Source organism: Phragmites australis, chromosome 24, assembly GCF_958298935.1.
Source record: "Phragmites australis chromosome 24, lpPhrAust1.1, whole genome shotgun sequence".
Classification (NCBI taxonomy): Eukaryota; Viridiplantae; Streptophyta; class Magnoliopsida; order Poales; family Poaceae; genus Phragmites; species Phragmites australis.
In genome coordinates, this window is record NC_084944.1 from 17,244,297 (window position 1) to 17,259,720 (window position 15,424).

General features: G+C 39.5%; 1 protein-coding gene and 1 long non-coding RNA gene across 4 annotated transcripts; one reads left to right on the plus strand and one right to left on the minus strand.

Annotated features, from left to right (window-relative positions):
* Nucleotides 1–2,950: 2,950 nt before the first annotated feature.
* Nucleotides 2,951–9,204, minus strand: LOC133907325 (uncharacterized). Of its 3 annotated transcripts, none has more exons than XR_009907950.1 (6): nucleotides 8,876–9,204; nucleotides 7,140–7,300; nucleotides 5,648–5,746; nucleotides 5,475–5,554; nucleotides 4,475–4,555; nucleotides 2,951–4,375 (listed from the first exon to the last, which is right to left on the minus strand). It is a non-coding gene; the product is annotated as an uncharacterized LOC133907325 (long non-coding RNA). The 3 variants fall into 3 exon arrangements; XR_009907949.1 differs by having other exon boundaries at nucleotides 4,475–4,906; XR_009907948.1 differs by having other exon boundaries at nucleotides 4,475–5,360; nucleotides 5,427–5,554.
* On the plus strand, nucleotides 3,480–4,616 carry LOC133907324 (proline-rich protein 4-like). The gene is made up of 2 exons (XM_062349340.1): nucleotides 3,480–3,642; nucleotides 3,746–4,616. The coding sequence occupies exons 1-2, from the start codon at nucleotides 3,480–3,482 to the stop codon at nucleotides 4,399–4,401; spliced, it is 819 nt and encodes a 272-aa protein (XP_062205324.1). The 3' UTR covers nucleotides 4,402–4,616.
* Nucleotides 9,205–15,424: the final 6,220 nt, after the last annotated feature.

Sequence of the window (15,424 nt, forward strand, 5' to 3'; positions counted from 1 at the left end):
CAGACTCCACATTTGTCCTAGAAGGCATCTATAAGCACACCATTATTCTATACCGTGCTCTTACTATCCTATGCTTTGGTATAAAAGGTGTATCCATTTATATTGTATACTTCAAATATCACGACTGTGTGACTTGGCCATCTTGCCAACTAGCCAATATTATCCTTTGTTGAACTATTATTACTGAATCGTGCTGTCAACCAGTTGTTAAAGCTGCGGTTGTGTTGTTTTGTGATGCAAGCCTCCGTACGACCTTGATTCTCTCTGCATAGCACATCCTTATGCATGTCGATATGCAGGGATACTTCAGCTATGTATTGCAAGACCGTGAAATAGGCTTTAGAGAACGTGGCAAAGTCAGTAATGATTGATTTCCTATCTATGGTCCCCTTCCCATCCAGTCTCCCCTCATAGCGAGACATGTGCACACCAATTGGTTTGAGCTGCTTCATGTAATTGATGCAGAACTCAACAACCTCTTATGTTCTGTATTCTTCGACAATGCTACCCTCCGAACGAGATCGATTACGTACATACTTCTTGAGAATTCCCATGTACCTATCAAACTGGTACATCTAACATAGAAATACTGGGCCGCATATCTTCATCTCTCTCACGAGGTGAACAATAACATGTTCCATGATATCAAAAAACGACGGAGGAAAGTTCATCTCAAGATGACACAGTGTCTTCACCAAATCGACCTGTAAAACATCAAGTACTTCGGGATCGATGACCTTTTGAGAAATTATGTTGAAGAAGTAACACAACTTGGTGATTGTGTCTCAGAGATAGGTCGGCTGGATATTTCGGATTGCAACGAGAAGCATTTGTGTCATCAACACAAGGCAATCATGGGACTTCATGCCAACTAATTAAAAATCTTGCATCGAAACAAGTTTCGAGATGTTGGCGGAGTAACCGGACGAAACTTTCACACCGTACAAGTACCAGCACAGTATGGTTCTCTTAGCCTTTTTCATATTATAGCAAGCAGGAGGAAGCCTCGTTCTATCTTTTTCGGAGGGTTCAAGTGCCAACTCGGGTCTGAGCTTCAAATCAACCAAGTCAAGCCTTGCATTGAGGTCGTCCTTTGTCTTGCCTAGAATATTAAGTAAAAGACCAATCAAGCTTTCGCATATTTTCTCAGACGGCTCCAAATACGAGTCGTCTATATTAATTATACGGATGGTTCCTGTTTGGAGCAAGCCGTGATATCCTTTTTATTACAGACAACTCCAAATACGAGCCGTCTGTATTAATATTACAGACGGCTCCAATTTAGAGCCATCTGTATCAATATCATAGACGACTCGTAATTAGAGTCGTCTGTAATATTAATACAGATGGTTCTCAATAGGAACCGTTTGTACTAAAAGTGTCTCACCACTTTTGGAGGGATCTTGTCATTATCACATACGATTCTTGTTTAAAGCCTCTATGATAATATTTGCACAAACGGCTGCACAGAACCGTCTGTATAAGAGTGTCCCACTAAATTATTTCCGTAGTAGTGATGCTATTCCTTAATATTGTTTCTTTATAATAAAAATGTTTTGTTCATTGAGCGACCATCTAATGCTTGGGTTGACACCTAGTGGATTTTGATAATTTTCGTTTGTCAAGAGATAATCTTACTTTTCAAATTAGAGAAAACAGGGTGTGGTGACCGAAGAAAATATACACGTGATGAAAGGCAAAGAGATGAGAGTAGTAGAGGCTATACCTCCCGTTGGAACCTTTGCTCCTTGGGAAATGACCCAAAGATGCCACCACTTGTGTATAATGCATACTTAAGAAAGAACAAAACCTTGTGCACAATGTGATTTTTTTATGGAATATGACGTACACGACCATAAAACGAAAAATTACATGATGGAATCTAGCCCGTCACTAATGTGAGGTAACCATCCAGCTTTTGCCTTGTGGATAACCATGGCAAACACGTGTTTGAATTTCAACTTTGCGGCCATTGAGAGAAGGCTAAACTTGATTATTGAATATGAGATCATTGCCAGATGTCCATATCCTCCAGCAGAGAATAATAATAATGATCTCCACGAAGAAAGGAACTGTCAAACAAATCACGCTTGAAGTGTTCCAAGACTGCTAAGGGTGACTGTTGTGCAGGAACATGAAGGCCAACAAAGGACCAACAGGCTAGTGCAAAGCACAATGTACTTCCACACAAATGGCTAACACGTAATACTTCAAGTGACGGCTAAAATCTGCGCACCTTACAAAGTTTTTCGCTGGTTGTTCTCCCTTTTTGGCTCTTCATTCTCCCCTTAAGCTTTCAACCCTCCAAATTCGACATTTCGACTCGAGGCCAAAAAATTTCGCCTGCACACTTCATCTTTCGGCAAGAATTTGAGAAAACTTTTAAGCACAGAATTCGAACTTCAAATGCAAGCCTCCAAATCAGTTTCAGTAACTTTTGACTCAAAAGGTCTTGTTGCTGATTTCAGTGTTAATTATCTTCCGATATGTAGCCCGTTTGAGGGAAAGGGTTTTTCGCATCATTATGCTTGTTGTTTGCTACAGCGGGAAAGGAAAAAAGGACAGTCACGTCCGATACTCTCCTATATATAGAAAGCGGACGAATGATTGGCACGCGTGGGGCCCACTGTAAGTGTGACACTCCTTCAGGATTACTCAGCTTGTGTAGAGAAATAAATGGGGGCATATCTAGTGCAACAGTCCAGCTTGAGAGCTTGCATTGCACTCGAGTAAAGAGGGTCTACCGTGAGGATGAGATGAAGAGCACTTGCTAACGGGCCCGCGGAACAGAGAGGTTGTGAACATTTTTGCTTCGAGCTTCTGGAAATTGTGAACATTAGATGGGGTTGGAGGGAAGGTAGATTTTGACAATCAAGCATGTCGTTAAACGATAATCACACTACTCCACAGTCTACATCACCCTACCAGATGCAAACATATACAGTTGAGCTGAAGATAACAACACTTTTCCCTATCTTGGCAAGCCTACAAAAAGTAGGTACCATCCATCACATATTCAGGTGATCGTTGGACCAAAATTCCTATGCTCCAGATGCTAAGCTACACCCATTTCATCTAGTCACAATCTACTACAAGTGACAACTATAGCAAAAATTCCAACAAAAGTCAACAATAATTGTTCCTTAAATGCAGCCAATTGTTGTTGATCTCTGCATGCGTGGAGGTTAACACACAAAGATGTGGTTAGCCTGGTAGCCAGGTAGATCTGTGGATCAGACAGAGGATGATCAACTTGGAACGGCATTAACTCCCAAATCTGCAAAGCCGGTGCCAGATTTTGGTAGCTCCTTGATCACTGGTTTCACTTAACTTCTGCCAAATGCTTCGGTTGAGCTCAGTCACCTGGAACCCTATATAAACCGGCCAAGGGCTCTCCTTGATCTCCATCCATCCAGTGCTTACCTAGTTGAGTCTTGACAACCACTTGTGAACACGCAAGAACCAGCCAAGCTTCCACAATGGGGGCTCTGTCTCGAGGCCTGCTTGTCGGTGTCTGCGCCGTCCTGTTAGCAGCAGTGTTCGCCGATGCTGCTGCGGGTGAGGCGGCCTCCATGGTCGTCGGCTTGGCCAAGTGCGCCGACTGCACCAGGAAGAACATGAAAGCTGAGGCTGTCTTCAAGGGTACGTTCTTATGCTCCAACTATGCCATTTTGCTAGGCAACTTCTTGAGTTTTCAGAAGCTTGTTCGGAAGGTTACCTGACAATGCTGCCTTCGTTTCTTCAGGCCTTCAAGTGGCAGTCAAATGCAAGGACGCCCACGGTGTGTTCGAAACCAAGGCCGTCGGCAAGGTTGACAAGTCTGGCACCTTCAGCGTCCCCCTCGCGGCTGACCTCCTCCGTGAGGACGGCGAGCTGAAGCAGGACTGTTTCGCACAGCTCCACAGCACGGCCAATCAGCCATGCCCTGGGCAGGAGCCATCCTGGATCGTCCAGCCATCCAGCGACAACGACAAGAAGAAGACCTTCATTGCAGTCGCTGGCAAAATGCACTACTCGTCCAAAGAGTGCGCCTCGGCATTCCTCTGCGACCCTTCCCACAAGAAGCACCTCTTCCACAAGAAGCCCATCGTGATCCCTCACATCCCCAAGAAACCCATCGTGATCCCTCACATCCCCAAGAAACCGGTGCCAGAGTACAAGCCGCCAACGCACGTGCCGGTGTACCACCCAACACCCATGCCGACGTACAAGCCACCCACTCCAGAGTACTCACACCCGACACCTACTCCGATCTACCATCCTCCTGCCGACCAGAAGACCCAGAACCCTGAGACGGACCCTGAGAAGTTCAAGAAGCTCCTCCCCTTCATCAAGAAGAAGCCCTTCTTCTTCCCCAAGTTCCGCAAGTTTCCTCCTGGCAAAGAGGATATCAAGGCATAGAAAGATTGGTGAGAGATGAAGCATAGTTAGTTGGCCTACATCTATTGTTATGTGATGTTGCATGGCTCCTTACCTCTTTTGGTATCTTGAGTACTGATCAGCTCTTACAGGCCTCCAGCTTATACAATAAAGCTTTTGTTCTAAGGATATTGGCCTGGATGTAGCAAACTTAATTTATTGGATACATATATAAATTAAAGTTTGTGTTTTTCTTATGGTGAAGGTTGCTACGTGGTCAATTCTTCATGTTGACAGATGATCGTCCCTGTCATGATTGGCCCTTTGTAAGAAGCTACTAGCTAGCTCTTTCTTCGTTGACAAAGATGGAATGTTGATGTTGTTTAAGATTAGGCATGCCTTATGGTCTGACTGACTGGTGTTGTTTTCGTACATGGAAGTCAGACTGGACTCGCAAAGGTCACGTGTTACCATCTTACTACACCACCCTCTGCACGCCTTAATACTTCAGATTTCAGCCATGCCCACCACCATATGAGCTGCCACACTAAAATGTACAGAACAGCCATATGACCTAAGACGTCAGAACCAACAACAGAACATTGCATTTATAAGTTACGAAGTAGGTCGAGGAAATCTGAGCAACCAGAGAATGGCATTGCAGCATGCAAAGAACTACAGATCTGGTTAGTTCCGTGTAGGCATGCTTGCAAGGACTACAATCTGGTTCTACACGGCGCTCTTAAAAAGATATATAACAGGAGATAGATAAAAGTATGAATATTTTCTACGAATGGTGGAGCAAACATATTTCCATTCCACATAGGAAAAGAAAAACATGGAAAAATCAGTTTAATAACAATTTTTTTACTTGTTTTAAAAGCTCAAGGCAATGTCCAGTAAAATTCATCTAATAAATGACCCGCGTAGCAGAGCTGTTTTTTTACTTGTTTTAAAAGCTCAAGGCAATGTCCAGTAAATTTTAAAGGTGTTTCCAACACCTTTCGCAATCCTAATAAATGACATTGGAAAAATCTACATACATCATTGCTTTAGATTTCCAACACCTTTCGCAATCCTAATAAATGACATTGCATGCCCCAGGTAGAACTTACCTTCAGATTGTAGCCTGGCTGCCTCACAAAACCCCACAAAACAGCTCTGCTAAGCTTGTCCTTTGCAGCAACAAATGTAACTAACCAAAAGAACACAAGGAATGATCACCAGCTCCGTTAAAGAACAAACATTTGATCTTTAGTGTACTTGGTGTAGTTCTATCTGGAAGTACCTGATGGCCATCTCTAGAGACATCATGGCACTATTTTCTAGTGCGATTTGCTGTTCCTGTGTCTTATCTCAGGTATGAATGGTAGCTAACAAGCCAAACCTGCATAAGGGTTCAGCATTAGGTGTGTAACAGGAGCGTATTTCATGTTTAAACAATCACGATTATCTAAACTCAAGAAAGAACTTACATGCTATGAATAAGTCCTAAAGAACTAAGCATAACACTTCTATTTAATTGAGGATTTTTATTGGTAAAATTAGGTCTGTTAAAATGTGCTCTAGAACTTGTATTCATGGGTATGCTATCTCAAGCTCCTAACAGTATCTACAAAATCCCCAGAATACATAAATTGCGCAGGTTGCACTTGCACATATATACTCTTTTACAACATATTTTTGCAATCTAAAACCATCCAAAGACGTGTCCACATCTGCCACAATCATAGAAGAAATTATGCTTTCCCAGTTTCCCTATTTCTCATAGGACACAACTTAACTATCCATCTATCACAACTAAAAGGATATTGGCCTGGATGTAACCACCTTAATTTATTGGATACATATATAAAGTTTGTGTCTTTCCTATGGTGAAAGTCGCCATGTGGTCAACTTGTTCGTGTTGGCAGATGATGAATATCCATGTTTCATTTTTATTTGCTGCTGTCCTGGTCGCCCCTTGTTTGAACCTACTGCTCTTTCTGCATTGACAAAGATGGGATTTTGATTTTTAAGGTTAGGCATGACTTTGGTCTGACTGACAGATTTTCATTTTGTACATGGGAGTCAGACTGTACCTACAAAGTCCATAGAACTAACAGTCTTACACCACGCTCTGCTTGCCTTAGTAGTAGTGAAGTTAGAAAATTTGGTGAGAATTCATAAAAGTGACATAGACACGCCCACCATATGACACAACACAACATGTTGGAACCAACCAGGGGACATCACATTTATAAATTATGATGTAGATTCAGGGAATCTGGGTAACCAGAGAAATGCTATTGCAACTTGCGGAGAGTTGAAATGAAACTTACTGGAAAATGCTATGGAATTCACTATTGAACTGAACATACAACAGGAGTCAACTAAAAGTGCTTCTCAGATAAAAAAAAAAACGTTGAAGCACAAATTCACTTTCACGGCGTCTCTACACCATCTAATTAGAAATTTTAAAAGCTCAAAAATATGTTCATTAACATATTAAGATTATCAAATTCAGTTACTTCCTTCCTTTGAATTTCCCCAGCATTTTTGTGGTCCCCAACTCCCAATAAATGGACAACCATGCCCCAGATAGGTACTGTAATTTGAAATTGCAGCTAGACAAGACCCCACGAAACTGCTCAGCTACACTGTCCTTCGCAGCAAGAATGCAACTACCTCACTAGAGAGAGTAAAAGAGGCATAATTATAATTAATGAAATAGGAACCCTGCCCCATCAAGTTACAAAAATTGGGTCGTTAGAATACTTGATAGTTTTATCTGGAAGTACCTGATGCCCATCTCACAGCACATATATTTGAACACTGCACTCTTTTCTAGTGTGATTTGATGATTTCTTTTTCCTGTATCTCCTGTCTATCCTGTCTCGGTTACAAATGGCAACTGACAAACCAAGCCTGCGTAAGAGGGGTTCTTTTTTCCCGGTCAAGTCTGCATAAGAGTTCAGCGTGAGGTGTTTATGTTTCACAATCAGTATAATTTTAAACTTAAGAAAGAACTTTGATACATAAATCAAACATAAAATTTGTATTTAGTTCCGGATGTTTATTGGTAAAACTAGGTCTGTTAAAATGTGCTCTAAAACTTGTATACATGGGTATGCTGGTTCAAGCCCCTGATAGTATCCACAATATACCTAGAATACATAAATCCCGCAGGTTACACATATATATTCTTTTACAACATTTATTTCGAATCTAAAACGATCCAAAGCGTTCTCCACATCTGCCAGAATCATAGACAAAATTATGATTTCCCTATTTCTCTTAGGCCATAACTTAACTATCCATTCATCACAACATGGACATAAAAATGAAAACTTGTCCTTTGGAAGGGAAAGGGAAATGCATCGTAAACAGACTTTTTAGATATATAAAGTTTGCGTATAATGTGAAGAGAAGCAAGAGTCGACTAAACCTAACATGGGAGGAGTCTGTAAAGAGAGATATGAAGGAATAGAATATCCCTAAAGAACTATCTACGGATAAAAGCGCGTGGAAGTTAGCAATCCACGTGTCAGAACCATAACTTATATTTCAGTCTTCTTGTACTATTATTATTTTATTTTTTACTATTACTAGTACAGTTATTATCATTATTCTTTTCTCATTTTTGTAGTTGGATCTTATGGGTTTAATTCTAGCCTACCTTAACTTGCTTGGACAAAGGCTTTATTGTTATTGTTGTTGTTCTTGTATAAAGTTTGTGTAACAGTAATAAGGAAGTAGTCAGTTCTTTTTCCTTTTTGCGGAATGGAACTAATCTCTTTTTTCTAGGGAAATGAAAGTAATCTTCCCGTGCCCATTTCCCAATCATATGAACCTAAGACTTTCACCGAATTTCCGTGGGTTTGCTTTCGATGCTGATAAAATTGACATCGTTGTACTCGTATCTGTAGTTGCAGTTATCTAGAAGGCTCAATTAGTACTCGATCTTTTTATCTGCTAGATCTCGAACAAAGGTCCTACATCTTCCCCACCAAGTATAACCCTAGCATCATAACCCCCTCTTATGATCCTCCCTCTCTCCCGACTCGTCCCACCCCTGCCCCGCCATCTTTCCTTGTCTCCGGCCGCTCCCGCCCGCACACCGCCAGTCCTCCACCACCACGGCAGGCGATGCCCCCACCGCCTGCTGCCACCGCCGAGCTGGCCTCCCTCCCGGACATCCCTCTAAGACCGGGGAAACGATGAACCCCGGGCCCTTAACCTCAGCCCAGCCCTAACCCTAAACCTCGCCGGAGATGGAGAAGAGAGGGATATCGGACACACCAAAGATCGGGTGTTGACAGCCCGGAACACACTCAGGTGAGTTTTAGAAGTCTCGTATCTCGAATTAAAGAGTTCCATCAAGATTCCTTTGTGAATCAATATCATCACCATTCACCAGAGCTAACAGAGCAAGAATGTTCCGCTTCTGAATCCCAAAACCAGAACCAATTCGTTCTCGCAGATGGCTGCCTGGATCAATCACGGCAAGAAAAAAATTGGAGGCAGGGAAAGAAACCTCAGGACCTCCTGCATCGCGGAAGCGTCAGCCTGGCGATGACGCGCCGCCTGGCGACTCCGCGAGAACGGCGCGCGCACCTAGCACCGGGCCTGCGCGTCTTCTTGAGCCGAGGCCGCGGACGAGGAGGAATCTTTTCCCACACGGATCACGCACGCTGCTGCTGCGAGAGTCCCCAAGAAACGGCGACGGCGGCTCTGGCAGCGAGGGGAATGGGTGGGAGAACGTCGCGCCGCCGCTCGCCCGCGGTGAGGCGGCCGGCCATACCAGAGAGTGCTTGGGCCTGGGCCGCGCTGGTATGGAGCCGAGATGGACATGTAGACTTTTTTTTTTTTAAGCTCATGTATACTCTTTTGATTGTGAATGTAGGTTCTTTTTAGCCTCTCAATTATTTTCTAAATATAAGTTTTGTTTTAGCCTCTTCAACTATTTTCTAAATATAAATTATTTTTGAATTTTTATATATTTTTTTTTCTCTTCTTACTCTTGTTTAATAAATACTACCCCTCTTACAAATAAATGAGTTATCTTTTTCAATACAGAATAAATAAAAGACAATAAAATCATTTATCTACTTTCTTAATCTCTATATATAAACCTAAAATAATCTACATTTGCAATCAAAGAAAGTACTTAAGATCCTTACACGTACTACACGTCCACTGACATACAGTCTAGATCCCACGTATTAATAGACGTAATTACCAATACAGTATGTTAAAGGATCCATGTCCACTACATACATGATACACCATGGGTTGTGTCTACCAATGAAAAGCTGATTTTTATAAGTTTTTATAAGATATGAGTTGGCTCTCTCCTATCATTTTTTCTCTGGCTCTTTTATCATTTAATAAAAAAATTTAAAATTTAAATAATTTATTCACTTTTGTTATTTATTCTCGTCCTCTAACCTCCTAGTTCGTTATCAAATACAGCTGTGGGACTTTTTTTACTAATAAAAATAAATAAATAAATTAGGAGAAAAATTACCGGATAATCCCCTTCTCATTTTTTTGAATCTCATCTAAAATCAAATTATGATATCGCTTCCTATATATTTGTTTGGCTACGCTCTCATGATATATCCATATCTTCATACCTTAAATTGATGTTTAATGTTATCGTGTCTAATATTTATATTTTCATTACAAGATACAAACATTTAGCTACGTAACCTAAGTTTGTATTTAATATTATCGTATCAAATATTTATATTCTTATTATAATATACGGATACTTAGCAAATAACCTATAATTTATCTCATTTCTCTTTGTGTTTTCATGATTGATTGCCGATTGGATTTGCATCACCATGACAGCATTCGGCATTGAGTTGTCACTTACAGTGACGCATACGCCGTAGATGATGAGACCAAGCTGGGTACAGGCAACTGTTCTCTTGGATTCTTATGAGCGAGAAATGTTGTTTTCAAGATGCAAACTCTACTCATCTATAGTGATTATTCGTCTAAACTCATAAGATTCAGTATTTAGTTAGATCATCTTCAACCATTCTTTAAATTTAGCTTCCTATTCTTCTATATCAAGATTCTACTTTCTATTTATCAACACACTCTAACCGACTTTTAAATTTCGCTAATCTATATTTTATTAATATCTTGTAAATAAAAAATATTTGCAATAAATTTGCATGGCTAAATTTTGTATATGTTTTAATTTTGTTTGAATTAAAAGAAAATATCACATAGAATGATAAAAAATACATATAAATATAGCATTACAAAAGAACTCATATTTTCACCATATAACATAGGGCTGAAAATTATTTTCGAAATTATTCCATTACATACGAAGAATATTATTGAATTTTTCTAGATTTTGGAAATTTATTTTAAGCCCTAACAATTATCAGAAGTTATAAAAGTAGCTATTTTTGAAAAAATTTAGTTTAAATTCTACATAGGATTTTTGAGTGAATTCAATTAAATTAGTTTGCACATGCATTACGAAACACGTAAAAAAATTCTAAAATATTTAGAACAACAAAATATCACTATTTTAAACAAAGAAAATTAGAAAAAAAAATTAAAAGTTTTCAAGTATTATTTACAACGGGACTCGTCTCCTTCCTTCTAGCGAACCAGAGATGGTGAATCTCTCCAGACGGAGTGGATAGGAGTCAACAAATTTGGTGATAGCGATAGCAAATCTGTTGGAGCATTTTTTCCATTCGGGTCGGTAAATTTAACGATAGCAAGCCATTTGTGGAGCCGGTTGCAGTTGCTCGATGTAACGGTCTAAGTTGGTCACTTAAAGTCAAGTCATGGATGTGAAGGTTTGATGTGTACGTGCTTTATCATTTTGGTGTTAGTGCAAACCTGTTGATCTTTCTGGCAAAAATACATTGCACGATAGATTTTTCCCTTGTCTAGATGTATTCATCTTGTGTTTCAACGCAGTTTAAGAGAGAGAAGGCAGGAAGACTAGGACACGTGGTATATAACTGCTTTAATCTTCACATCAACTAATACTGATATTCCCATAAAGTATTCCCATAAAGATCGTCCGAGCCGAAGAAAAGCCCGGTTCACTTCATCAGGCAAAAAAAAATCGAGTTTTTTTTATCATGACGGGCTTGGGCTGGGCCGGGCCACTATAGCCTGATTGGTTGCTTGCATATTCAGTTTGGCCCGTATCTGTAGGCAGCTCAATCCGACTGACTGTATTTAATGTTATTTGTTTGGTTGCCTGTATCCTTTTAATATGGCTGAGAAAAGATGGTATTTGATTGTCCACGCGAAAATATATTGCATAATATAATAGTGGACAAATAAGTATTATTATAATATTTATTTTGCGTAATTATATTTTTATAATCTTAATTTATCTTATTAAGACTTAATATTCTTCAAAATACGTTAATATCACTTAATACAAATTAATAACATAATTAGTAGGACATCGCCCAGCGTGCTTGTCTCTGCAGTTCTACACAGCAAAATAAAAATAATCAAACTAGTTTTCCCTACTGCCCATACCCTTTTCACATCAGTTAGCGACCGGCAGGTTACGCTCGGTATTTTTTCTGGCCGGGCTTTTTTTCTTTCTCGGGCCTATTCAAGATCTAACTTGTTTTGGGGAAAATGATCAAGCAGTTCTTATTCGTGAAGTTGTAATAATAAATAAACAATAAACACTTTTTGCACACTCATCTTGTACAATTTGTATGTGGGGCTAGCAGCAGTTGCACTTTCATTCAATTCCTAAAGGCTCAGCACATGACTTAGTGGCATGGGAATTTCCTTGCCTTTTTGGAATAAGTGGCTCCGTAGCTGCACAACAGCTGGGAGCACCGCCTTTCCAGCTCGCAGCAAAAGCAAACAATCATTGTCAATTAATCATTTCAAAGCAAAAATCATTGTCAATTAATTATAAAAAATGTTAATTATATACTCTTCAATGCTAATATATGTCTAATTATGAACTCTATGAATCTCTACTATATAAAGTATAAGTTGGCTCTTATGTCACATCTTCCTCCTCCGCCTCCTGCTATAAAATAAAAATCTCATATATTCTAATAATTTATTCATTTTTGTCATCTATTCTCGTTCTCCAATCTCCTGATCTCATTACCGGTTACAGATATGAGACCCGTTTTTATTAATATAAATAAATAAAGAAATTAAAAGAAAAATTAGCGGATATTTTTCTCTTTTTCAAATCCTATCTGAAATCAAACTACGGAAGCATTCGTTCGGCGACGCTCCCCTAACATATCCATAGCTTTATGTCTTGAGTTTATATTTAATATTGCCATATTCAATATTTGTATTTTCATTACAATGTGCAGACACTTAGTTAGTTAGGAGTAATTCACGGTTTGCTCCCGATTTTTCATGCACTTGGACCACATCCACGACAGCACAATTTTAATAGTCATGCACACAGACTCTTGTTGGATATGTGCAAAATTACAGAGTTAGTTGGTCTCATGATAGTTTGCAGCATATTAGGCATTTCCCTTCCTGTTTATTCTCAATCACACCATCCACGTATGTATTCTCAGCTTTGCAAAAAGAAAAAAAATAATGGTACACGCATTGTGAATAGATCATGAGGAATTTCGATCAAATTAAATTTGTAGGCAGAAACATAAGAAAAGTCTTGTTACAAATCGAAAGGAGACAACTAAAACCAATTAAACGTAAACGGTGTAATTATAATACAAATAGCTTCCACTTGGTAGAAAACAATATCTCACTATCAACCTATCGGAGTTTCTGGCGGGAGATATGTGATTTGTTTGCCTCGTACTGGGAGGAGTTTTTTTTTCTTTTCTTTTTCTATTTTCTCAGGGGCCTCATCACCCATGTATTTTGCCCGTTTAGACTGAACTTCTATTTTTTTTAATATAAATAAGCAGCTCTCCTGTTACATCATTCCTGCGCGCCTTTTTTAATGGCTTGTAATATCCCTCTAAGTGATTATATTAAAAGGAACTGACCAGGCGTTTATAAAACGATTCCTTGAATAAAATATTGTAGCACTACCTGAATAGAGAAATCAATCTAGAGCCCTCTGGGCATTGTTGGAGTATCATACTGAGCACAAGAAACATGCATGTTGCTTCCAAGATTGATGTATCGAACGAATATGGATTTGTTTTAGAAGTGGTAGCTGGAAATCAGATCAAACTGAAGGGAATCTTTAGGAGATCTAAGGTTGAAATTTACATACAGTCGCTATTCATTTGAGTGTACAAATAAGGAATAGCACATTAGCAGAAGACCCAAGAATGAACCCTGTCATTCACCATGAGCTGCAAGAAAGGCATGTACTTGGTGTTACAAACAACAAAACAACCGGTGTAGTTTCCTAAAGTATGAAGGAAGCTGCTGTGGACCTAGATATGACCAGGAATATGTGCTTCAGGCCTTGCACGTGGACATAGCTGTGGTTCTTGTAGTTTTCTATGTCGTTCCCGCACAAACCGGCTTGGCCAAATCAGTGTTAGGCCTGTTTCTTTGGGTTTTGTTTTTGAGCTTTTTGAAAAACTATATTTTTTATCATAAAAGCTGTTTTTTAAATAGAATGTTGGTTTTAAAAATAAATTTTTAACTTCTCAGCACATAGTTTTTTAGAAAAACATCTCTCAGCGAGTTTTTCAACTTTAGTTCATTTTTCTAAGAAGCAAGCTTCTGCCCCCTCCAAAAACCACTTCTTCATAACTCTATTTATTCTAACTTCTAACAGCAGCAGAAGCATAATAAAAAACAGGAAACAAACATGGCCTTAGGTTATATTTAGTTGAAGCTAGAATAAGTCGAACCAAACAACTCAGCTGTTGAACTATCTTTTGGAAAGCTGAAAAGCTGGTTTCTGAGAAAATGAACTAAAACCAGAGAAACTAGTTGAGATGAGCTTATCAGGTTTTGGTGTGCTGAGAAACTAGAAATTTATTGCAAAAGCCAATAGTAAAAAATCAACAGCTAGAAGTTAGAAACTAGAAGAGTAGTTTTTCAACTAAAAGCTAAAAAACCTTAACACAACCAAACATGTCCTTAAATGAGTAACGAATTTGGCTTATGAGTAACTATTGCTTCTTAGTTGAATTGTATCATATGCTTTATCGCAAGCTACAGCATAACTCTACCTTTTGGCAATGTTTTAGTTTTTTTAAGAGGCAGACTCTATCACACTGATTGTATGCAACTTTGAACGAAGAATTTAACTTTTTGCCACTTTAACTAATGTCGTACTCTCAAATGTCATCCTCTTTAGTGACTTCAACAATTTGCCACATAATCCCCATAATACTTTGCTCATTTGCCATTTTCACCACTTAACCAAGAGCATAAGGGTCATTTATCTCTTCTCTTCTCCCTCCTTGCTCAAGTGACATCAAGACCAATGTCGGGTGGTGTCATGGTGTCACATCCCAAAATCTGTAATCATATATTTAAGCATAATTATGCTTCATAGGTGTCATACTTAATTTTGAACCATTTTGTTTTGGAGCACTAGAATACTTCATTTTGAGTCAATAGATGAGAGAAAGGATTTCGGGAGAAAAAAGAATACAATCCGCATTAAAAATATCTTGTCTCTCTAGCAAATGGGCTCACATGGGTGGGCTAACCACCCCATCTCTCAATAGGGCAGTAGCCCCAACCACTCCCTCACTATCTCCGGTGCTCCCTCTCCTCCCAACCGGCCAAGAGCAAAAGGAGCTCTCCCTCCTTCTCAAGTCCCTCTCTCTTTCTCCTCGGATTCCTCCTTCTATAAGCGAAACTGAGGTGCGTATGCGGTTATGCGATCATTAGCTCCTAAGTTTGCCATCCGTCCAAGTTATTTGCGCATTCCCGAAGGATTCGAGCCGATTTTGACGTCTTTTGGTATTTTTGGTTGAATAACGAGGAGCACTAACATTTTCCTCTTCCTCGAGTTTTTCCGTTGTTTCCTTATTCCACCAACGGTCACCAGCCTCGGCAAAGCACCTTAGGTAAGTCCCATAGGATCCCATAGCTCAAATGCATGTTTTAACTAGTCGAAATCCAAGTTTTGGAGCTTCATTGCAAAGTG

What these genes read in the sequence shown, in the direction of transcription:
- LOC133907324 (XM_062349340.1), top strand. Translation starts at nt 3,480, where the DNA reads ATGGGGGCTCTGTCTCGAGGCCTGCTTGTCGGTGTCTGCGCCGTCCTG. An exon ending in AGCTGAGGCTGTCTTCAAGG is followed by an intron (nt 3,643 to 3,745) that starts GTACGTTCTTAT and finishes TCGTTTCTTCAG; the next exon opens with GCCTTCAAGTGGCAGTCAAA.